The sequence below is a fragment of the Zophobas morio genome, unplaced genomic scaffold (assembly GCF_036711695.1).
Source record: "Zophobas morio isolate AGI-343-1 ecotype UQ-CSIRO unplaced genomic scaffold, CSIRO_AGI_Zmor_V1 ptg000006l, whole genome shotgun sequence".
NCBI classification, from domain to species: Eukaryota; Metazoa; Arthropoda; class Insecta; order Coleoptera; family Tenebrionidae; genus Zophobas; species Zophobas morio.
In genome coordinates, this window is record NW_026972111.1 from 840,788 (window position 1) to 866,145 (window position 25,358).

General features: G+C 34.2%; 3 protein-coding genes across 8 annotated transcripts in view; all 3 read right to left on the reverse strand.

Moving 5' to 3' along the window:
• LOC135123266 (uncharacterized) overlaps positions 1–25,358 on the reverse strand; it is a 151,988-nt gene that overhangs the window by 97,387 nt on the left and 29,243 nt on the right. The window contains exon 1 of one of the 3 annotated variants that reach the window (XR_010279585.1): positions 54–2,356. The exons of 1 other annotated variant lie outside the window; for it this stretch is intronic. The gene's annotated coding sequence lies outside the window, so the exon portion shown is untranslated. Of the gene's footprint in view, positions 1–53; positions 2,357–25,358 lie in introns of those variants that run through there. One more of the 3 variants, XR_010279584.1, reaches the window with a different exon arrangement.
• Positions 2,386–24,438, reverse strand: LOC135123271 (ankyrin repeat domain-containing protein 50-like). Of its 2 annotated transcripts, none has more exons than XM_064047780.1 (2): positions 24,379–24,438; positions 2,386–7,457 (listed from the first exon to the last, which is right to left on the reverse strand). In XM_064047780.1, exon 2 carries the CDS (start codon positions 4,994–4,996, stop codon positions 2,561–2,563), a length of 2,436 nt encoding a protein of 811 aa, XP_063903850.1. In that variant the 5' UTR covers positions 4,997–7,457; positions 24,379–24,438; the 3' UTR covers positions 2,386–2,560. The 2 variants fall into 2 exon arrangements, with proteins under 2 accessions (XP_063903850.1, XP_063903849.1); XM_064047779.1 differs by lacking the exon at positions 24,379–24,438 and adding an exon at positions 8,223–8,275.
• LOC135123268 (uncharacterized) lies at positions 10,320–23,361 on the reverse strand. 3 transcript variants are annotated; one of them, XM_064047776.1, is made up of 7 exons: positions 23,298–23,361; positions 14,632–20,110; positions 14,474–14,578; positions 14,252–14,426; positions 13,905–14,127; positions 12,970–13,847; positions 10,320–12,913 (listed from the first exon to the last, which is right to left on the reverse strand). In XM_064047776.1, exons 1-2 carry the CDS (start codon positions 23,310–23,312, stop codon positions 15,416–15,418), a joined length of 4,710 nt encoding a protein of 1,569 aa, XP_063903846.1. In that variant the 5' UTR covers positions 23,313–23,361; the 3' UTR covers positions 10,320–12,913; positions 12,970–13,847; positions 13,905–14,127; positions 14,252–14,426; positions 14,474–14,578; positions 14,632–15,415. The 3 variants fall into 3 exon arrangements, with proteins under 3 accessions (XP_063903846.1, XP_063903845.1, XP_063903844.1); XM_064047775.1 differs by having other exon boundaries at positions 10,320–12,075; positions 12,809–13,847; XM_064047774.1 differs by having other exon boundaries at positions 10,320–13,847.

The window sequence follows — 25,358 nt, forward strand, 5'->3', positions numbered from 1 at the left end:
CTGAAAAATTAAATTTTAATAATTTTTTTTTTCATAACATATAACGTATTTACCCAAAAATATTTCCATTTCTTAGTTGTCGTATTCTTCTTACAAATCGATTCAGCAAATTTGTAAATAATACTAAACGGTACCATGCATGGAATTCTTTTTGTTCAATAATAGAGAAAACACAATTGTTATGTATGTTTTTTACAAAAATTTTGTTTCATTGGTGATTGTAAGCGACATTAATAACTTTATTATACAAGTGTCTTATAAGGCAGATAAGTCGCGAAAGAAATGTTTAGGCACGAGAGCTTGCTCGAGTGGCCTAATTTTTCTTAAGCGACTTATTTGCTGTTAAGACACGACTGTAATACATAGTTTTATCCAACACCTCCTTCAGTAACAGTACTTAAAGCATTATGAAAATCTCAAAAATTCAATATCGTTAACAGCTGGTAGCCTATGAATTGGTTCCCGTGTGGTTGTCACGACAAATTGTTTGTTCACGTCAAATCGAGAAAATTTTTGAAAAAGAGGAAAGTTTTGCGAAAGATGTTAAAGAAGCTACATCGAGTTTGTTACCGAAGAAATCCAGGGACGCTTATTACAAGTAATTAAATTACTTCAATAACTGGAAGCAAGAAAATAATGTTTCTGGTGTAAGGGAAGACGTGCTCTTGGGTTACTTCTTTAACGTCAGCAAGAGAGTTACGGCCTCTTCAATGTGGACAAAATATTCCATGTTAAGAGCGACATTAAAGCTTCACGAAAATGCAGATATTTCGCAATATGAACGAATCTAAAAGTCACAAGCCAAAGAAAGCAAAAGTTCTCGAAAGAGAGGATATTCAACAGTCTCTAGTAGAGGAATCTAACACAAAGCTTTTGATGATGAAGGTAAGTCGATTTTGTTATTTGAGAATGTAATTTAATTTTTTACATTACAGGTGGCACTAATTTTTTGTGTATCAGGTGGCTGTCGATGTAATGAATTAGTGACAATGTCAATCGATAACGTAAAAGATAGTGGATCCTATATGTTGGTATCTGTACCAGATACAAAAAGAAATGTTTCACGCAGCTTTACCATCAAGAAAGAAGGATTTTCCGTTAATGTGCTGAATATTTGTAGAAAATATATGTATCTGCGAACTGAAAATGTTTCTCACGACAAGTTGTTTTTGTGCTACAGAAGTGAGAAATGCACAGTACAGCCAATCGGAATAAATAGTTTATCGAAAGTACCATCAATAGTAGCAGATTTTTTGAAATCACCAGAAGCAGAGTTGTACACAGGACACAGTATGAGACGCACATCAGCAATTTTACTAATGCTGGAGCTGATCTTGGTAGGCTCCAACATCATGGCCGATGGAAATCAACAAGCGTGGCACAAGGCTACGTTGAAGAGTCAATTTCCACCAAAACGATTATTGCTAAAAAGATCCTGGGTGAAAATTCGTGAGCGGAAAGCAGTGTTGAGACTGAGAAGACAGTCACTGTTGAGATTGAGAAGACAAGACTAAATGAACGTGGGAACAACATTGAAGTAACAAACCAAGAAGCAAATAATGTTTTATCTTTCAATATAAATATTAATCTGAAACTGGACAAATGATTCATATAATTCTAATTTTATGTGTTGAACTTCTTTGTGTTAAATAAATTGACTTATGGGCCTTCTAATGTGTCCAAAATTGGCAATTTTATGACCTTATAATCAAGAGGTGTTGGATAAATAGCTATTTCCATGTTTTTGTTTAAACTCAAAAATTAAAATGCTTACGCTAAAAAGGTTATACTTAATCGATTACAATTTTTTATTGGGGTTACAACTTCCGATATTTTTTGTAATGAATCGTGATCAGAGGACTAAGCAAACGTGATGAAGTGATGTAGAAGAAGTAAATAGGTATAACGTTTTATTTGTCAGTTAATGTAGCAACTTATAATCAAGGATACTGGAATGAGTGAATACAATTGTCCGGGTAGAAGATACGTTTGATATATCGCAAATATTTAAATTAGTGCTATGCTCAATAGTTTTCTCATTTTAACTACAATGTTGGTTATACTTTATGGAAAATTAAGCATACTAAGATATGGCGAGCTGTCTCAGACCATGTTCAAATTCTACCCAAACGTATTAAAATATTTTCCACCAGAAATTAATATTACCAGTTATCTGTGAATGGAATTCTGTTGATTAATTAATATTTTGTGTGCAATTCGACTCTGTATATACTACTTTTACAACTAAAGTGTTTGGTAATTTTCAAATTTAGCTTATCGGCGTGTTATGTGTTAAGGACGGACAAAATATTCGCTGCAAATTGCCGATGTCAAAATTTTCAAGACATTAATATCTGTTTTCAAAATAAAACATATACCCATTACTTAACCAGACTTTAAATTATTATTTAAATTAATTAAAAACCTCAGGATAAACTTCCATTTTTCTTGGAAATCATTAGGTAGGATAAAACTAGGTTGGTATTTTGGATATTATTCTTCATGCCTAGTTCAATTTAATGAGATACGATCTTCAAGCAAGAACATTCTTCTTACTACATTACGGTGCATCTGGACGGTTTAGGGAATTTTTTTTCTTACTTCCCCTTGTAAAGGAATGATCCTCGGTTTGAGCGCCGGCTCTTATTAAGCATTCTACAATTTTTTGGTGACCCTTTTCGGAAGCTACGTCAAGTGGTGTTTTTCCGTCATCAGCAGCGCGATTGATTTCAGCACCGACTGATGTCAAGTATTCGACAACTTTTTCGTGGCCGTTGAAAGAGGCTACGTAAAGTGGTGTCCAACCGTCGATATCCCCGCGATTAATGTCAGCACCGACTGTTGACAAAAATTCGACAATTTTTTTGTGGCCATTCTGAGCAGCTGAGAAAAGTGATGTCCAACGGCCGTCAAGAGCGTAATTGATTTCGGCACCGACTGTCACCAAGTATTCGACAACCTTTTCGTAGCCGTTCAAGGAAGCTGCAAGAAGTGGTGTCCAACCGTCATGAGTAGCGCGATTGATTTCAGCGCCAACTGTCGCCAAGTATTCGACAACTTTTTCGTGACCGTTTTGTGAAGCTACGTAAAGTGGTGTAAAACCCTCATTAGTAGCGCAATTGATTTCGGCGCCGACTATCGCCAAGTATTCGACAACTTTTTCGTGACCGTTTTGTGAAGCTATGAAAAGTGGTGTCGCATTGTTTTTATTAGCACGATTGATTTCGGCGCCGACTGTCGCCAAGTATTCGACAACTTTTTTGTGACCGTTTTGTGAAGCAGCGTAAAGTGGTGTAAAACCCGCGTTGTTAGCACGATTGATTTCGGCGCCGACTGTCGCCAAGTATTCGGCAACTTTTTCGTGACCATTGAAAGAAGCTATGTAAAGCGGTGTTCGACCATCATTAGTGGCGGGATTGATTTCGGCACCGACTGTCGCCAAGTATTCGACAACTTTTTCGTGACCGTTTTGTGAAGCTATGTAAAGCGGTGTTCGACCATCATTAGTAGCGCGATTGATTTCGGTGCCGACTGTCGTCAAGTATTCGACAACTTTTTCGTGACCTTCTTGTGAAACTATGTGAAGTGACGTCCAACCCTGATTATCAGCGCGATTGATTTCGGCGCCGACTGTCGCCAAGTATTCGACAACTTTTTCGTGACCATTGAAAGCAGCTATATAAAGCGGTGTTCGACCATCATTAGTAGCACGATCAATTTCGGCGCCGACTGTCGTCAAGTATTCGACAACTTTTTCGTGACCGTTTTGTGAAGCTACGTAAAGTGGTGTCGCACCGTCATTCTGAGCGCGATTGATTTCGGCGCCGACTGTCGCCAAGTATTCGACAACTTTTTCGTGACCGTTTCGTGAAGCTACGTAAAGTGGTGTCGCACCGAATATATTAACACAGTTGATGTCGACACCAGATCTTACAAAATACTCAACGATTTTTAAATTACCATTTTCAGAGGCGAGCCACAGAGGTGTTTCAGCATTTTCTACAGTAACAATTTCCACATCGCGCCAAAAATTATTCAACTCTTCCACTGTGAAGTGTTTGCACAAGTCGTCGTAACCCAGTAAAGCAGAATAATATATAAAATTAATTATGTCATCGCGAGATTGTCTCAGCTCATCCTTTTTTGTTTGTAGTAATTGTATTTGTGCTCCTAGGCTCTCACTTCTTCGGGCATAAGACAACGGAGTCGCATCTAACAAAATATCACGTTGGCCAGCACCGTTTTTTCGTTGCAAATACGTCATCGTTTCAAAGTATACTTTGGTTTCCGTTTTTTTATCAAAATTGCTATTATTATTGAGATTCCAATCGATCACTAAACACTCGTTCTGTAGATGCAATAATTTTACACGCGGATGTCTTTGCCCCCATGACGAAATCAAATGTAAAACACTTCTTCCCCCTTTATCTTGGCTTTTTAAAATTTCGTCGTCATACGTTTTAAGTAATTCGTAACGTTTATACAATACAGCAATGTGAGCTTTTGAGTTTTTAGCCAACAACATGTCAAAAAAGAATCGAACGTTATTATACCTTGCGTCAAACAACAAGTCCGCAATTGTGTCTTTAAAATTATTAATATTTTCTGAAAAGTACCTAGCAACTAGATATTCAGCGAAGGAACTATGCACGAAACGTGGAACATCATCTTGAAATTCATTTACAAGACCGAGAGAAGCATAACTTCGTAAAAGTTTCCGTACGCATTTTTCGTAATCAATATTCAGTCGCTGCATAATTTCTTCGTCAAATATTACTCTAAAGGACACACCTTCGTAATACTCTGAAGCTTTTCGTTTTTTTTCACGGACTATAATTTCTATTTGGAGATTTCCTAAATCGTACCCAATTTTGTGTTTGTAATAATTATTAAATTTTTCGTCAATGAAATAGTCGTACAAGTCAGTCAAGAGAAATGTGTTGTCCATTAGTTCCAAATATTTTTCGCCATTTTCACGGAACAGTTCGGTAAGCATGAATATTTGCAAAGGGATACCTAGTATGTCTACGTGTTCCACAATCGCAAAAGACGATTTGATTTTTTCGACCGTGACGTCAATGTTATACTTAGAATTAAAAGATTTTAAACGTTTTCTGATATATTTTTCTTGTTCTTGTTCGTTAAATTGATTTATACTAAGTGACAACAAACTGAACTTTTTTTCTAGAGTTGATTTTAAATGCGTCTGCTTGTAACCCACTGACGAAACCCTTTCGTTGAAAGATGGAGAATTATATTTAAAGCGGCATCTAATTTATCATTTAAGATTTCATCGACTGCGTCCCACACATAAACTACGTTGTTTTTCTTTATGCACATTTTGAATAACATTAGATCTAGTTTTTTGAGCGACACATATTTTTTATTTGTGATGAATTTTACGAATAAGTCTGAACAATTTTCCGTTTTAGAGAAGTCGAGATTGCGAAAAAATAAATTAACATCCTTGGGACTAATTAAAACTGTCCAATATTCGGGAGAACATTTATTTTTTAAGCTTTTTACTAGCTCACTTTTACCCATTCCCGGATCTCCAATTATAAGATTGATGTTATAATCTAACCGAGAAGACCACAAGTCATTTTCTTCGGTAGGATATGCGTCAGGCAATTTATAAGGCTCTACATCACTAACATCACCTCTGCTACATAGCCATTCTAAATTTCCATCATTCAAAATTTTAAAATAATGAAATTGTTTTGTTTTTTGTGCTCGTTATAAATTTGTTGAAGTTCAGAATTATTATAATACCTAGAACCAACGTAAACTGTGTTGGCAAAACTTGACTTATCAAAACGAGAATTATATTTGTTGTCGTTTAGATTAGAATTTAACTCATTTTTTTTTCTGTTACCTACGTAATTTCTGTTATTAAAGTTAGATTCATTAACGTTAAAGTCATTATTTGTTAGAATTTCGCCATTCTGATTTTTTTTGAGTAAGAAATTATTAATCTCAATCAATTCACATTTGTCGAGTTTGCTTTTAACTTTGTCTAAGTTATTGTCAGAATTTAAAATAATAATTGTGTTTTCGTGAACTTTTTCTAAATATGTGTTATCAACGACATTTCGCGAAATATAGCGTTCTATATAAGGTTCGGGTAGTGTTTCCTTTGTTCCTCCTATGCAACATGTACCATCCAGCATTTCCACGAGGTGATCAGTTCTAACATTTTTGAAAAAATCTTCATTCCAACCAAAAGATGTCACAAGATCAAGTTCGCCCTTTCCCTGAATCGAAATGGTAAAATTTTGCATTATATTTTTACGAATTTCGGGCTTCAGACTCAAGTCTGACAGATTTTGGAACACGGAATAGTTTTCCAGCCATTCCTCATCTCTAGTTCCGCCAACCAAAACGAATTTTTTGTGGGGACACAGCTGTATTATATTTTTCATCCTTTCCCATTCACGTAAAATTAATGGACATTCGTCCATTACCCACAACAGTTGAGTGAACTCTTTGGGATCTATGGTGCCGATGTCGTTGGCTTTAATATGTGCGAGAGTAGGTAGATATCTCCTTCTAACTTTATTTAATTCCTTAAAATCAATGGGTTTTTCCTTTCCAACATCACCCCACAGTTGCTTAACCGTTTCGACCGATTTGTCTTCGATCATTGTGACATCAAAGAAGGAAATCGCTTCCCGAAAAATTTTCATTTTGTCATTAACTGGACCGAAAGATAGAAACTCAGTATGAGAGGACAGAAGGTGTAGTGCAAGTACAAGCTGTGTCCACTTTTTATCAATCTTTTCTTTCTTCCCATCTTGGACATTCCATTCAGAAACTGTTTTTAGAAATTTACCGAATGTTTCGTCATCTGAACAATATGTTGTCTTGAATTTGTTAGCAGTTATTTTTTTTAGAGTATCACAATTTTCTTGGTCGGTATAGAGAAAAAACTTGCGAAAAAATTCCTGATATCCTTGAAAGTTCTCCACTGTCGATTGATCATCTACTATTTCAAACTGATAAACGCGACTAATACTTTCTGAAATGTCTGAGCTAACTTCTCTTTTAATAAGCTTGACGTAAAATCCTTCGCCCTCAAGTTGGAAGGTTGCGTTGTCGGGAGGATTAAACGGCCTATTTGTGAACAAAATCAGTTCATCTATTTGTTTCTCAATTTCTGTGTAACTTTTGTAGTATTTTTTAATACTGAAGTCTCCTTTTACGGTTCGCAAATTTTCTAGACAGAGTACTTTCCTCTCGGTGTGTTTTAACTGCACCGCTTTAACTTGAATGTCGTTTTCCTTATCCGATGCAAGCTTAATGACCAGATCATCAAACGCTCCAAAATCATCATCGTTTGATGAGATCTGGAACGTTTTTACTCTGGGGTCGTTTAATAGTCTTAGTACGACATTGGCGAGAACCACATCTTCATAATCTCTGCCTTTGTCAGTTGTACCGGCCCGTTTTTTAAAAGTCTGGAAAGGAATAGACGAACAACTGCTTTGAAAAGGAATTATTCCGTAATTACTGTGTTTGCATGACCAAAAAAAATTATGCAGTGTATTTATTTTAATGTATACTTAACAATATCTCTGCTATTATTCGATTTATAATAATTTTTGTTTTTTTTTATTTGAAAGGTTTTACTTAAGTTATTTAAGTATATCACTTTAAAAAATATATTTATCATTTTATAAATATTTGAAATACATGTTTAAATTAATTTAAATAAACCAACTTGATCAAAACGAAATTAAATCTTGTGTGGTTTTTTTTGAGGTCAATGAAAAAAACTAAAACATTCTTACCTTGTTACGTTTCGGCTACCGGCTGGGATTCTCCTTCAAACTTAAATATCATGATGTCTTAAGCAATAAAATTAAAACGAGAAAAACTAGACTACGATTCGAGACTTTATCTTGCGTCAAATTAATGGAATCTCGAAATATAATATTTAAGTTTAAAGAAGACAACAAGGCAAATATTAAAATATTAACAAAAACAATCATCGACTTTATAAAACTTGATTATTCTTCTCACTCTGTACAACAGACCGAGGACAACTGTGAATAACTTGGCTTAAAATAAGTAAAGTGAAACCAGAAAAAAACATTACACATTACACACGTTGATTTAGAATTTTAATAATACACTTGAATAGAAATAGATTATTGCACTCTTAGCAACCAAGTTTTTGGGTTTCTGTATACCTCTATGTATGAATAAATAAAAACACTCACCTCAATTTTCTCCATTCTTCAAATTTAAGTCACTAACAGACGGCAGATTCTTAACTACACAGTTGTTTTTACACAAGTAAGAGAAAACCATCCTTTTATATATGGGCGGTAATAAATTCGTTATTTGTTTTTGATAAGATAAACAAATTTTTAAAATCACGTGACATATTTTATATTACTTATCTGAAACTGAAGTATTAAATAAATATTATCACTACGAATTGGAAATTCCGTTCTGAATTTGTCGTTCTGGAGCTTCCTCAAGGACTCAAATTCTGTACGACATCCTCTTAATATAAAACTCTACAATTTTAAAGTTTTTCAAAAAATTGCACGTTAAAAACATTCATATAAAATACCATAAGAACTATTCATTTATGCGATTAAATTAAGAGGTTACCTGAGAACATGTTGCCTAGGAAAATATCACGAGTGCAAACACCGACACTGACTCTATTTACAGCCCGAAAGCGAAGATTGTTCTTCACAAACCTTTCGTTTCAACTCTAAAGTATTTATTAATACTGCTTATAAAAAATATTTGGCTGATTTAGAAGAATCAATCTGTTGACTCCAAAGTGTTATGGAGTGATGCACTATTTACAATTTCTCCAATATGTGAACTCAAAGACAAAGTTGGTATAAAATAATACTCCAAGACCTTTGATTTGATTACATCGTTCTAGTAGTTGTTATATGCCTGTTATATTATAATAAAAGTCTATGTTATTAACTTTTCGTGTAAATGACATTTTACCTTACATTTATCAATATTAATCCCTAATTCATTATTACTACACCATGTAATTATTTTATCAATGCTAGACTGCAACTCTAAACAATCTCAATAAGATTTCGCAATTTTCACCAGTTTTAGATCATCTGCATATATATAACAAATAGAATCAACATAGCTTACCATGTCATTAATATATACTGTTACGTTTGACGGGCGAATAATAAATCGGGCGTTGGTAAAACTCAAAGATTTATTTCTTGGGCTCGAATTACAACACTATCTATTGCAGCGAATATGTACAGAAATTATTCCGGCGCTCTTGACTGTCTTCACTGGCTGAATAATCCATTACCTAGGGTCGCCTCTATTTAAACCCATATTCTCTGATCGAGATCTTTCACGAACATCCATCGCGACTCCGCTTCGAGACTCCCCTGGACGCCGCTTCGAGACGGGTTCTGACCTGTCTTTATGCGCCCGCCGCTGGGCCGTCGACACCGTCAGCAGTGATGATTCACCCATCAGCGCCGTGCGTACGTCCAGAAAGCTCTCGACGGCCATAGGCGTTGTACTGGGGCGGCGTAAGGGTGTATTTCGTAACAATACCATGTCCCACTTAACACTTTCGAGTAGAAGTGATGGCAGTTTGGGTATTAGTCATCAATTAGTTACTCATCAGGTGTGATAAACATGACAGATGTCAATTACGTTATCAATGATAATGGATTTTTGACATGTGTGATAAGATACTGCTCTTAATGGATTTTTGACATGCGACATCAAGATAATTCTCTTAATGGATTTTGTTTACTCATAATTAAATTTTTAATCGCGAATGTAATTATAAAATTAATTTAGATGTATTAATGAATTAAATAAAATTATTGAAATATATATCTCCTTACTTATAATTTATGAAAGTAACGCTGTCTTTTTTCCTCTTACATATTTTAGTATAATTTCCAGCGCTCTAAGATGGCCATCAAATACATTTATTTAATTTTTAATAGCGAACGTAATTAAATTAATTTGATGGCATTTTAATGGCGTGGGTTTGGTGCTTTTTTTTTGCCGAAAGTGCAGAGGGTCCAAAAGTGCAGCGGTCTGCTATCACAACTCTAGCAGCTCCCTTATCATGGATATTGGTTTGTGTTTTCTTAAGTGCATCCGGTTGTTACTACCGATCCATCAGAAATGTTTTGAAGATGACATTCGTCATTTATGCGGTACGTGAATTTTCCATTTTGCATTCTTTAGGTCTTTATGATTAGGCACATAGTTTCTTAACAAAATATTGCAGAAGGGTCATTTTGGCACAATACTATGTAATGGGTTGGCTAGGGACAATTAATCTACACTTTGCACTACTGATGGTTTTTCTTTATTTTATAGTTTTCCACAAATACAGCGACTGAATATCATTCGCGCGACGTTCTTAACGGCTCTGGTTTACATTTGGTTTTTCAAGTTTTTATAATACTTAGTTAATGAGGTGAAGGGAACAAGACGCCTAAAACTAACACATTTGACGATATTTTAATGAATACAAGGAAAATACCCAACACCTATAAGAAGAGAAAGGCAATAGTGTTTAATGGAAAAATATGACAAATTACGAGTACATTACAACTATAACGTCGCGAAAGTGCAGCGGTCTGTTATCACCACTCTATCAGCTCCCTTATCACGGGATATTGGTTTGTGTTTTCTTAAATGCACCCGGTTGTTATCACAGCTCCATTATACATACTATAATGTCGTTACGTAAAGCAGGTACAAAATTTCCTGTAAATGGGGATTTAAAACACTCATCCGTTTGTTTGGCAAATGAAACAAAATAACCATTACCACACCGACCCTTGAAGAGTTCACAGTCTTGAGCATTGCTGTGTCGACATTGTCCGTTGTTAAAGTCCGTTGAAATAAAATGGAATTTTCTGTATTTCTAAATAATCTTTCGGTCACGCAAATCCTGGGAATGTATTCTCAAGGGTTATTTCCCAATATAAATATTTTGAGAGTGGTTAAAAACCACATCACCGAAAAAATTGTTAACGGTAGTGTTGTACTTTCGCATGATGAACGAAGATTGTACGATCAGCTTATGGTCTCGTTTATGAAAGGTAAGGTTTTTTATTTTTAATTTTTAATTGATTTTACATATAGGTATATGCATGGTAGAAGGAGATATGGTATAGGCATCCGATGTACCAATTTAAAAATGGTCTGCGCATCCATTTGTGACGTTAGGTGGCATCAGCGACCTTGTGACTCTTGTGAGCTTCGCTAGGGAAGTCTAGGGAATTTCAGCTTGAGTTGTCATTGCTCTGTCCAATACGTCAATTAGTTGTCGGATAACGAAAGTTTGTATTTTAAATTTCGCGCTAATTTCACCCCACTTGACGTCACACCCGATGCGTATGCCTATACCATGTCTCCTTCTACCATGGGTATATGTAAGAATAATTCTGATACCACTTAACCTTGGCATCTCGATAAGGGTCGAGAGTACGCAGAGGGCGCAGAGACGCGCATGACGGAAGATGATGACGCACGATACAGGGCACTTATGTAGAGTTCTTGACGTACCTACGTCGTACTTGTAACGCAGTCACCCTTTATTTAAATAAAATATTGAAAAGAAGGTTTTATTCTTTTTACAATCAGAAGTGGGATAACAAAATCCGACGTGCGCATTTCTACGACGTTTAAATGTGTTGTTGTGTTGTTATTATGTGAAAATTACGGCCATCCAATGTCACACAAAAACTACGGCAATGTGAACACCCTTGTGACGAAGCTCAGTCAAACTGTAGGAAAATCTGAAGACGATGGTATCGACAATGTTCAGTTTTACGTTATTGTCGAATTTAATATGAAAAACGAACAACTAGTTAACGAAACTCCTAGAATGTGGTCATATAAGCAATCTCATCAGGGGCGCGAGAAGATGCCTTGCTTACAATTTATTGGGAGGTTGATTTCTCATCAGCTGACTACGAGTAAACGGATGCTTGACTGGTGACAATTCATAAGTATTTGTAATTATTGCAACAAACCTTTGTAAGTCTTCTTATGATAATAGTTTTCCACGTAATGGATGTAAGTATTACGCTAAAACGTAAGTACGTTTAATTGTTTACAGTTTGAGTAGTTCTATTTTACTAGATGTTCAGTAATAACGTTACGTAATTGAGAGGATCACAAGTGTTAGGTACGTTTGTAAACGATATGTTGTTCATAGTCGTACATACGTAAATAACGTTGCATCTAGTTGGATTTGAAGAGATACGTTAACAATTTAATAAAATACGATTATTTTTGAAGAAATACGTTTACGATCTTAATCTATTGATGGATTATTTGTAAATAGACATGTTCACGATCTTAAATAAACGCCATTATTTGTATATGCTGGTCGGAATTGAATTAACGACCAAAATTAATAATTCTTGTGCTATTGTTGAGTTTGTGGTTCTCAAAAATTTGTATTTTACGTTTGAAGTCTGTACGTACAAGTAGTTTGTCTCAGAGTAATTTGTGTCAACTCTAGTAAGAAATCATGTTACGAATTTATGATGATTTTAATGAAATACCTGCTTTTACGGTGTCACAAAGGACACTATGCTTTCTTCTGTTGTTATAACGTTGTTTTAAGTTTTCCTGACAGCAGAGAAAATCACCTTATTGCGAGTGGAACGTTTCGATTCCTCTTAAGTTAATTTATCAACAAAACGAAATGACAGGAAAGTACCTGCCTTTTTGAGTGAAAACCTACCGCAGAAAATTTATTTTGAAGGAGTACTTGATCGAAGGTACTAACATTAAGTATTTACTGGGTACTTACTGTAAGAATATTGTTAGCCTTGAATGTCCTTCCACGTTTCTCTGTATTTTCAACCAAACATATTATAAAATTAAGGGAAAAGTGATAACTTAATCTTTAGAGGCCCTAAAATTAAAGATATTTAGCTGCGATAACAGACCAAGCCTTATCGTTAGCACTACATGGTGGTGAGTGATGAAATAGCTAGGAATTCTTCGGGCTCGATAAGATGAAGTGTCACTCGATTTGTTATAATTTTCGTGTGTACTTTTGTTATCAAATCGTGGATAATTTGATTCACTCTCTTAATATCAACTGCATGTCGTCTCCTTCAGACTGAAAATGTTTAAAGTAAATATATGGAAATTATAATAAAAACAACTCTGGGATTAAAAAAAATGCCTCTAGTCTTAAAAAAAAAACACATAGCACCTGTCAGTCACACTCATATTTTTCTATAAAATGTTGTCATACAATTTCTGTCTAAAAATCGACACAGGCGACAGACAAGAAGATGAACGAAAATGACAGATTGCTTTTTTATACTCGAGGGGTTATGAAACGTTGAAAAAACATGAAAGTAGCCATTCGTCAAGCGGGCGAAATTATTTTAAATTGTAACTCTAAATCAGGATGCTTCAGTACAATCCTTCTTTCGGTAATTTACGGTGAATAAATACCAATTTTTATACATTTAATATACACCTCTTGCTTAATATTTATATAATACATACAAATTTTTGATTTTTTTACAAACTATTATTAATAGAAATAACAATTGTGTAATAAGGAGTAAAATAGTTATTCTTTTTATTTGAACATAAAAATATATCTCTGCCAATTTCAAAAATCCCTAATATTTTTCACGCTTTTCGAAGACAATTACGTTGGGAAGCCATCTCTAAATTTCAGTAGAAAAATCATGTATTATTGTGGTGCTCCTTTCCAACGTTTCATCAGAAAATTTGTCCAGACTAAGCCCCAAATATTACGTTGTGTAGCTGTTGCTGAAATTTCATTTTTTTAAATAATTTGTTGAACTCCGTTGAGACCACGTTTCCTAAAATATTTGCTCAGTTACTCAGTATTTCATTTGTAGACCCCAAGAATAAAATACCTTCGTAAGATCGTGTCATCGATTTTGTTGAACATACAAGAAGGCGTATTACATTTTTGGAATACTTTTCCATGCATGACACTCAGAACAAAAAAAAATCCCTTTAAGCTAGAATTTTTATAGGAACAGAAATTCCCAGGGCGGTTTCCCAAAGGATGATGACATGACTGTTTTGAGATGGAAGCTCTCTGAGAAATGTCAATTTCCGATAATTTGTCTGTCACTGAAAAAGTGTATATAATGAAATGATACAAAAATAGACTCATTATTGTTATTAGTATTTAAAAAATGCGGGTACAAAGTATGTTCAACAACATTAAGCAAAATTAATAGCAAATTTTACTCACACATAATAAAGAATCCTCGAAAACATTGTCCCACTTTGGTAATTTTAGTCCTGTATTCGAACGTTGCTAGATGAAATTCTTACGTCAGTTTATCGAATCGTCGGTTCCTATCCTTTTGATATTTGTAAGAGTTTTATCCAGAATTCCGATTAATACATGCAACTTTGTTAGAATGCTAAAACCAAATTATGAATTGTGGGAGTTTTTGATTTATTTTGTTACCTTCGTTATTTCGCAATAATTGTGTTGGATCTCGTAATATACCTAGAAACGTAGATTATATAAATAAGCTGAATTATTCCTTTGCAACCAGTAATTTAGGATGTCCTGCAAAATTAAATTTTAATTTATTTTATTTTCACAACATGTAACGTATTTACCGAAAAATATTTCCATTTCTTAGTTGTGGTATTGTCATTTCCTTCTTTTCAGTTTTTTTACAAATCGATTCAGCTAATTTGTAGGTAATACTAAACGGTACCATGCATGGAGTTCTTTTTGTTCAATAATAGAGAAAACGCAATTGTTATGTATTTATGTTTTTTACAAAAATTTTGTTTTATTGGTGATTGTAAGCGACATTAATAACTTTTCCATGTTTTTTTTTTTAAATCAACAATTAAAATGCATACGCTACAAAGGTGATAATAATCGATTACAATTTTTTATTGGAGTTACAACTTCGGGAATATTTTGTAATCACTCGTGACAGAGGGCTAAGTGATATAGAAGAATTGTCAGTAAGTAGCTATTACGCTTGATTTGTCAGTTAACATCGCAACTTGTAATCAAGGATACTGGAATGAGTGAATACATTTGTCCGGGTAGAAGATACGTTTGATTTGTTGCAAATATTTAAATTGGTGCTATGCTCCCTAGTTTTCTATTTTTAACTACAATGGGAGTTATCCTTTGTGGACATATACAAACATATACCCATTATTGTTTCCGGATACGATAACAATTTACAGACTTTACATTATTATTTAAATTAATTAAAAACCTCGGAATAAACTGAAATTTTTTTTGGAAATCCTTAGGATATAACTAGGTTTATTTTTGGATATTATTCTTCATGCCTCGTCTAATTTAATGAGATACTATTTTCAAGTAAGAGCAGTCTCCTTACTACATTACACTGCATTTGGACGCTTTGGGGAAGTTTTATTTCTGACGATCCCTTGTAAAGGAATGATGCCCGGTTTGAGCGCCGGCTCTTCTTAAGCGTTCTACAATTTTTTGGTGACCATTTTCAGAAGCTACGTCAAGTGGTGTTTTTCCGTCATCATCAGCGCGATTGATGTCGGCGCCGACTGATGTCAAGTATTCGACAACTTTTTCGTGGCCGGCGAAAGTAGCTACGTAAAGTGGTGTCCAACCGTCGATATCCCCGCGATTAATGTCAGCACCGACTGTCGCCAAATATACGACAATTTTTTTGTGGCCATTAGCGGAAGCTGCGTAAAGTGATGTCCAACGGTCGCTAACAGCGTGATTGATTTCCGCGCCGACTATCGCCAAGTATTCGACAACTTTTTCGTGACCGTTTTGTGAAGCTACGTAAAGTGGCGTCCAACCCTCATTAGTAGCACGATTGATTTCGGCGCCGACTGTCGCCAAGTATTCGACAACTTTTTCGTGACCGTTTTGTGAAGCTACGTGAAGTGGTGTCGCACCGTTTTTTTCAGCGCAATTGATTTCGGCGCCGACTGTCGCCAAGTATTCGACAACTTTTTCGTGACCGTTTTGTGAAGCTATGTAAATTGGTGTCGCACCGTTATTATTAGCGCGATTGATTTCGGCGCCGACTGTCGCCAAGTATTCGACAACTTTTTCGTGACCGTTTTGTGAAGCTACGTGAAGTGGTGTCGCACCGTTTTTTTCAACGCAATTGATTTCGGCGCCGACTGTCGCCAAGTATTCGACAACTTTTTCGTGACCGTTTTGTGAAGCTATGTAAATTGGTGTCGCACCGTCATTCATAGCGCGATTGATTTCGGCGCCGACTGTCGCCAAGTATTCAACAACTTTTTCGTGACCGTTTTGTGAAGCTAGGTAAAGTGGTGTAAAACCCGCGTTATTAGCACGATTGATTTCGGCGCCGACTGTCACCAAGTATTCGATAACTTTTTCGTGACCGTTAAAAGAAGCTGCGTAAAGTGGTGTCGCACCGTCATTCATAGCGCGATTGATTTCGGCGCCGACTGTCACCAAGTATTCGACAACTTTTTCGTGACCGTTAGAAGAAGCTACGTAAAGTGGTGTTGCACCGTTTTTATTAGCGCGATTGATTTCGGCGCCGACTGTCGCCAAGTATTCGACAACTTTTTCGTGACCGTTAAAAGAAGCTGTGTAAAGTGGTGTCTCACCGAACATATTAATACAATTGATGGCGACACCAGGTGTTTCATCATTTTCTGCAATTATTATTTCCAATTCGCGCCGCCAAAAATTTTTCAATTCTTCTACTGTGAAGACTTCACACAAGTCGTCGTAACCCAGTAATGCAGAATAATATATAACATTAATTATGTCGTCGCGAGATTGTCTCAACTTATCCTTTTTTGTTTTCAGTAATTGTATTTGTGCTCCTAGGCTCTCACTTTTTTGGGCATAAAACAAAGGAGTTGTATCCCACAACATATCACGTTCGGCAGCATCGTTCTTTCGTTGCAAATACGTCATCGTTTCAAAGTATATTTTGGTTTCCGCTTTTTTATTGAGATTCCAATCGATCACTAAACACTCGTTCTGTAGATGCAATAATTTTACACGCGGATGTCTTTGCCCCCATGAGGAAATCAAATGTAAAACACTTCTGCCACCGTTATCTTTGCTATTTAAAATTTCGTCGTCATACATTTTAAGTAATTCGTAACGTTTATACAATACAGCAATATGAGCTTTTGAGTTTTTAGCCAACAACATGTCAAAAAAGAATCGAACGTTATTATACCTTGCGTCAAACAACAAGTCCGCAATTGTGTCTTTAAAATTATTAATATTTTCTGAAAAGTACCTAGCAACTAGATATTCAGCGAAGGAACTATGCACAAAACGTGGAACATCATTTTGAAAGTCATTTACAAGACCCAGAGAGGCATAACTTCGCAAAAGTTTTTGTGCACATTTTTCGTAATTAATATTCAGTCGCTGCATAATTTCTTCGTCAAATATTACTCTAAAGGACACATTTTCGTAATATTTTGTAGCCTTTAGTTTTTTTTGCCAGATTACATTTTCCAATTGTGGATTTTCTAAATCGTATCCCATTTTGTCTTTGTAAAATTTATGAAATTTTTCCTGAATAAAATATTCGTAAAGGTCAGTCAAGACGAATGTGTTGTCCATAAGTTTCAAATATTTTTCGCTATTTTCACGGAACAGTTCAGTAAGCATGAATATTTGCAGAGGGATACCTAGTATATCTATGTGTTCTACAATCGCAAAAGATGATTTAATTTTCTCCAGCGTTACGTCAATGTTGTATTCTGAATTAAAAGATTCTAGACGTTTTCTGATATATTTTTCTTGTTCTTGTTCGTTAAATTGATTTATACTAAGTGACAACAAATTGAATTTATTTTCTAGAGTTGATTTTAAATGACGTCTGCTTGTAACCCACTGACGAAACCCTTTTGTTGAAAGATGGAGAATTATATTTAAAGCGGCATCTAATTTATCATTTAAGATTTCATCGAGTGCGTCCCACACGTAAATTACGTTGTTTTTCTTTATGCACATTTCGAAAAACATTAGATCTAGTTTTTTGAGAGACTCATATTTTTTATTTGTGATGAATTTAACAAATAAATCTGAAGAATTTTCCGTTTTAGAGAAATTGGGATTGCGAAAAAATAAATTAACATCCTTGGGATTAATTAAAACGGTCCAATATTCGCGAGAACATGTATTTTTTAAGCTTTTCACTAGCTCACTTTTACCCATTCCCGGATCTCCAATTATAAGATTGATGTTATAATCTAACCGAGAAGACCACAAGGCATTTTCTTCGGTTGGATGTTCGTCAGGTAATTTGTAAGCCTCTACATCACTAACATCACCTCTGCTACATAGCCATTCTAAATTTCCATCATTCAAAATTTTAAAATAATGAAATTGTTTTGTTTCTTTGTGCTCGTTATAAATTTGTTGAAGTTCAGAATTTTTATAATGTCTAGTACCAACGTAAATTGTGTTGGCAAAACTTGATTTATCAAAATGAGAATTATATTTGTTGTCGTTTAGATTAGAATTTAACTGTTTTTTTTTTCTGTTACCTACGTAAATTCTGTTCGGTTCATTAACGTTAACGTCATTATTTGTTAGATTTTCGCCATTCTGATTTTTTTTCAGTAAGAAGTTATTAATGTCAATTAATTTACATTTATCGAGTATGCTTTTAACTTTGTCTAAATTATTGGCAGAATTTAAAATAATAATTGTGTTTTCGTGAACTTTTTCTAAATATGTATTATCAACGACATTTCGCGAAATATAGCGTTCTATATAAGGTTCGGCTAGTGTTTCTTTTGTTCCTCCTATGCAACATGTACCGTTCAGCATTTCGACGAGGGTATCAGTTGAAACATTTTTGAAAATATCTTCATTGCTGCCAAAAGATGTTACAAGATCAAGTTCGCCCTTTCCCTGAATGGAAATGGTAAAATTTTGCATTATATTTAGAATTTCGTGCTTCAAACTCAAGTCTGACAAATTTTGAAACACGGAATACTTTTTCATCCATTCCTCATCTTTAGTTCCGCCAACCAAAACGAATTTTTTATCGGCACACAGCTGTAATATATTTTTCATCTTTTCCCATTCACGTAAAATTAATGGACAATCGGCCGTTAGCCACAACAGTTGAGTGAACGGTTTGGGATCTATGGTGCCGATGTCGTTTGCATTAATATGTGCGAGAGTAGGTAGATATCTCCTTCTAACTTTATTTAATTGCTCAAAATTAATACTTTTTTCCTTTCCAACATCACCCCACAGTTGCTTAACCGTTTCGACCGATTTGTCTTCAATCAGTGTGACATCAAAGAAGGAAATCGCTTCCCGAAAAATTTTCATTTTGTCATCAACTGGACCGAAAAATAGAGACTCAGTATGAGAGGACAGCAGATGCAGCGCAAGTACAAGCTGTGCCCACTTTTTATCTATCTTTTCTTTATTCCCATCTTGGGCGCTCCACTCAGCAACTGTTCTGAGGAATTTACCGAATGTTTCGTCATCTGAACAATATGTTGTCTTGAATTTGTTAGCGGTTATTTTTTTTAAAGTATCACAATTTTCTTGGTCGGTATAGACAAAAAACTTGCGAAAAAATTCCTGATATTCTTGAATTCTTTGAAAATCCTTTGCTGTCGATTGATCATCTACTATTTCAAACTGATAAACGTGACCAACATTTTCTGAAATGTCTGAGCTAACTTCTTTTTTAATAAGCTTGACGTAAAATCCTTCGCCCTTAAGTTGGAATGTTTCGTTGTTGGGAGGGTTAAACGGGCTATTTGTGAACAAAATTAACTCATCTATATTTTTCTTAATTTCTTTGTAACTTTGAAAGTATTTTCTAATACTTAACTTTCCTTTTACGGTTCGCAAATCTTCTACAGTGAGTTTTTTCGTCTCGGCATGTTTCAACTGCACCGCTTTTACTTGAATGTCGTTTTCCTTATCCGATGCAAGTTTAATGACCAGATCATCAAACGTCCCAAAATCGTTATCGTTTGATGAAATTTGGAACGTTTTTACTCCGGGGTCGTTTAATAGTCTTAGTACAACATTGGCGAGAACCACATCTTCATAATCTTTTCCTCTGTCACTTGTACCGGGTCTTTTTTTAAAAGTCTGGAAAGGAATAGACGAACAACTGCATTGAAAATGAATTATTCTGTAATTATTGTGTTTGGATGATAAAAAAAATATGTACTGTAATAGCTTTTACCGGTTTCTGTCTGTTAAATGCTTGTTTACATTCGCAAAAGTTGGCTGGTAGAAGAGTCATAACTGTATCCTGTATGTAAAATCGGTAGGGTAATAATATTACCTTACCGAAATGTTAATTGTCAACATTTGTCAAGGAATTGAAAAGCAATGAATGTGAAAAGCAATAAAGTAAGTAACTTTTTCCCCTCTTGACATGTAAACAAAACATTCACACACGTTTGACATGCCGCGTAACAGTGACTTTACGCACCAAATATCAATTTACCCTCGCTTTACCGCCTTTGGGTGTCAAAGTAACTCAATATGCATTAGCCTCTAGAAGCTCTAATAAAAAAAGTTCTGTATATATAATAAAAGAAAACATACTAGAACACTACTTTACATAATGTTTTGTTCAATCAAAACTTTTGAATTAGAAAAAATGAATTATTTAAAAAAAAATCACATGGCGCCATCTCGTGGCTGTCGGCATTATAGATTCCTTCAGTAAACGTCAAGTCCCGAAACTGTCACTTCATTTCTTGCCATTTCGGAAATAGTTATTTACATTCGCGTGTGGTAACTTACATTTTACAGCGCGAAATAAATTTGAAGCACGACGGCGAAGCCGGAGTGCTTTAATGATTGAGCGCTGTAAAATGGTTAACGCACAAGATTTGTATTAAACTTTTTGGCCGACAATTTTTAAAAATCATTTATATTTTTTATTAAATTTCACATAAACTCAGAAATAAAACAAACATAACTGTCAATGAATATGTCAATTACAGTGATCTGTAACTGGTGCACACAAATACACAAGATGGCGTACCTCCGTTTGAACTAAAAAATATTCGAAATTATATGATACATTGCTGTTCAACAATAAATAACTTATGTATTTGGCATTTTAATCATTATATTTTCGTTGTGTAAAGAGATTTTTATTTATAAACGTCTAGGAAGAGCGGACAATTTGGGCAATTTTTACGCACGCCGGGTGGTAAACATCCAGGATGACTGTAAATTTGATATTTCCGAAGATGTCATTTGAATGTTAATTTGACGTTTACATGTCAGGAGGCCAAAAATATTTTTATTTTCAAACGTCATATAACTGACACTTATATGACGCTCTTACCGGGGTTTAAGTGTCATTTCTATGACACCGTGTTTGAGCGGCGTATAACTACTACCATGACCGACTAGTATAAAGATTATGGCCTGTCCAAGAGGTACCATACGTGCTGCCATCTATTAATAATTCAAACACGACAAAAGAATTATTAACATTTTTTGAAAGGCACAAATGCATTCATACCGAAACAAACCACCATTAACACGTTGTGAAGTCTCATAATGTCAAATCAAATTAAAATTTATCAAAATTATTAAGTGTAATTATTAATAGATGGCAACACGTATGGTACCTCTTGGACAGGCCATAATCTTTATACTAGTCGGCCATGCTACTACTTATACTCCGCCGGCGTATAAATACAACATTTATACTCCGCCGGAGTATAAATATGTGAAAATCATAGTGGTTGTCAACCATAGTAACCATGGTAAGTGAAATCAAGGCAATTCCTTAATGAAGCAAGAAGATAGGAAATAATCATTTCAAAAGAAGATTAATCGTTTGAAAATAAAATATTGTATGTATTTCATTCGGAGTTTAAGTGACTTCATGTGACTCGTATGGACTTAATTCGCCTCGCTATCGCTCGGCGTTTAATCGTCCATTCTCCCCACATAAAGTATCACTTAAACTCCTAATAAAATAAATATCTATTAAAATGAAATATTTTTTAAAATAAACTCAATGTCGGGGAAAAAACTGAATACAATTTTCGTGCGTTACGCATTTTGCAGGTTTCGGTCCCATGCCACCCTCCGCACTCATAATGTAAATAACTATTACCGGTTTTATTTGAACTGTTTAACCCTTGACTGGCGGCATTTTTAACATTTTCGGGCAATACGTCGCCTAAATCCATCATTATTCTAATTCTGTTAAAAACAATTTTTTGAGTAAACAACGAACTGTAACTATGACACCGAAATGTATCATGCAAACGTGATCAACCAAATTTATTTATTTTTTAATTAATTTTTGAATTATTGGATTAAAATGGGCAAAAACCGATAAAATCTTGAACACACCACGGATGTAAACGGTGCCTTACCACCTTAGCCGTCTTAAAATCATCGCTAAGGCTCGGATTTCAAACAGACGGCTGCGGCGGTTATGGTACTATTTACATTCCTAGGTATGTTAATAGGTATTTTTTTGTATTTTAATTTATACCTAACAATATCTCTGCTATTATTCGATTTATAATAATTTTTATTGTATGTGGAAGAATAGTTGTTTATTATACAAGGCGTTAAAAAGGATCTATATCTACGATTTTCTGATTTTTTTTTATTTGAAACGTTTTACTTAAGTTATTTATTTCACTTTAAAAAATAAATTTATCATTTTATAAATAAATACCTACATGTTTAAATTAAATTAATCGTCAAACAACTTGATCAAAACGAAAATAAACCTTGTGGGTTTTTTTGAGGTCAATAAAAACTAACTAAAACATTCTTATCTTGTTACATTTCAGTTCCCGGCTGGGAGTCTTCTTCAAACTTAAATATCATGATGTCTTAAACAATAAAATTAAAACGAGAAAAACTACGATTCAAAACTTCATCTTGCGTCAAATAAATCAAATTTCAAAATATAATATTTAAGTTTGAAGAAGACAACAAGGCAAATATTAAAATGTTAACAAAAACAAACATCGACTTCGACGTATTAAATCATACACAAGTTTGACATTTTTGGAAAATATAAATATGTGAAAATTAATTTAGTGAATAAAATTTATAAAACCTGGTTGTTCTTTTCACTCTGTACAACAGACCGATGAGAACTGTGAATATTAGTACTTTAAATAAGTAAAGTTTAAACAGAAAAAAACATTATACAAAAAAGTAGTCTTCGTTGATTTAGAATTTTAATAATGCACTTAAATAAAAATTATTGCACTCTTAGCAATCAAGTTTTTCGGTTTCTGTATAGCTATATGTACAAATAAATAAAAACACTCACCTCAGTGTTCTCCATTTTTCAAATTTAAGTCACTAACAGCAGCCAGATTTTTGACTACACAATTGTTTTTACACAAGTAAGAGAAAAACGTCCTTTTATATAGGTATGGGCGGTAATAAATTTGTTATTTGTTTTTGATAAGATAAACAAATTTTTAAAATCAGGTGACTTTTTCAATTACTTATCTCAAACTGAAGTGTTAAATAAATATGATCACTACAAATTGCAAATTCCATTCTGAATTTATTGTTCTGGAGCTTTTTCAAAGACTCAAATTCTGTACGAATGTCTGATAAAATCAGTTGCGATTTTATCAGACATTCGGTGTTCACGTGTTCCAGCCTTGGAATAAATCTAGTATCACTCATAATATGAAGAGGTTTGTTTTCGACCAGAGACAAAAATAAACCCTCAAAAAACAGTAGGCATACAAAAGAAGAAACACAAATGGCTTAAATGTACTAAATTCACACTTCGATTGGTCGTTAGCAAAAATGAATTAATTAAGTTCATTAAGTAAGGATGGACACAAAACTTTACCTTGTATAAGTTTTTAAATATAGTTCAATGATGATGATGAACTGACAGTGACGTGGAGGGTAGCATCCATATAATTTAAAGTAAACAAATTTAGAAAATCTACATAACACAGATTCCAGGAGATTTCATCTTGCGTCAAATAAATGAAATCTCGAAATATAATATTTAAGTTTGAAGAAGAGAACAAGGCAACTATTAAAATGTTAACAAAAACAATCATCGACTTCGACGTATTGTTGATTATATCAAACACAAGTTTGACGTTTTAGAAAAACATACCTAAATTTGTGAAAATTAACTTAGTGAATAAAATTTATAAAACTTGATTGTTCTTTTCACTCTGTACAACAGACCGAGGACAACTGTGAATATCATGACTTAAAATAAGTAAAGTGAAACCAGAAAAAAAAATTACACAAAAAAATAGTATTCCTTGATTTACAATTTTAATAATGCACTTGAATAAAAATTATTGCACTCTTAGCAACCAAGTTTTTGGGTTTCTGTATACCTCTATGTATAAATAAATAAAAACACTCACCTCGATTTTCTCCATTCTTCAAATTTAAGTCACTAACAGACTGCAGATTCTTAACTACACAGTGGTTTTTACATAAGTAAAAGAGAAACATCCTTTTACATATTACATATAGATGGGCGGTAATAAATTCGTTATTTGTTTTTGATAAGATAAACAAATTTTTAAAATCAGGTGACATATTTTAAATTACTTATCTCAAACTGAAGTGTTAAATAAATATGATCACTTCAAATTGGACATTCCGTTCTGAGTATGTCGTTCTGGAGCTTCTTAAATTGTACGTTAAAAACATTTAAATAAAATACCATAAAAACTATTCATTTATGCGATTAAATTAAGAGGTTACTTCAGAACATGTTGCCTAGGAAAATATCACGAGTGCAAACACCGACACTGACTCGATTTACAGCCCGAAAGCGAAGCTTGTTCTTCACACACCTATGACTTATTTAAAATTTTTCGTTTGAACTCTAAAGGACATAGCTTACCAGTCTTACCACGTCATTAATATATACCGGGCGTCCCACTTAACACTTTCGGGCGCAATAACTCAGATTGTTACCAAATTTGAAATGTAGGTATTTTAATAGGTGGGGATTAATATGAACCGGTAAGAATAACCATTATCTTGAAAAAATAGATTTTGCATGCCTTAATTTAATTTTGAATTAATTAAGTCTCGCATCACTCGATTAAAGATGAAAAATAAATACTGTGTGCAAAAATTCATCTCCGAAATACATCTGGTTAGACAAAAAACGATAAATTATTGCGCAAATAATTCCAAAAAATATTAAAGAATAGGTAGCCATGAAACAAAAAACTGCTATCCTTACATTTTGGACATCCTTGCGGGAATTTGATACCTGTTTGCCAAGTGTCATTTTACGAATTTTAAGAAAATACTAATTTTCAGTTGTTCCACTACAACCTTTTCGAACGTGCAATTGCTTTGGGTTCAGGAATTAATTCTAACTTGA

What these genes read in the sequence shown, in the direction of transcription:
- LOC135123271 (XM_064047780.1), bottom strand. Translation starts at nt 4,996, where the DNA reads ATGCTTACCGAACTGTTCCGTGAAAATGGCGAAAAATATTTGGAACTA.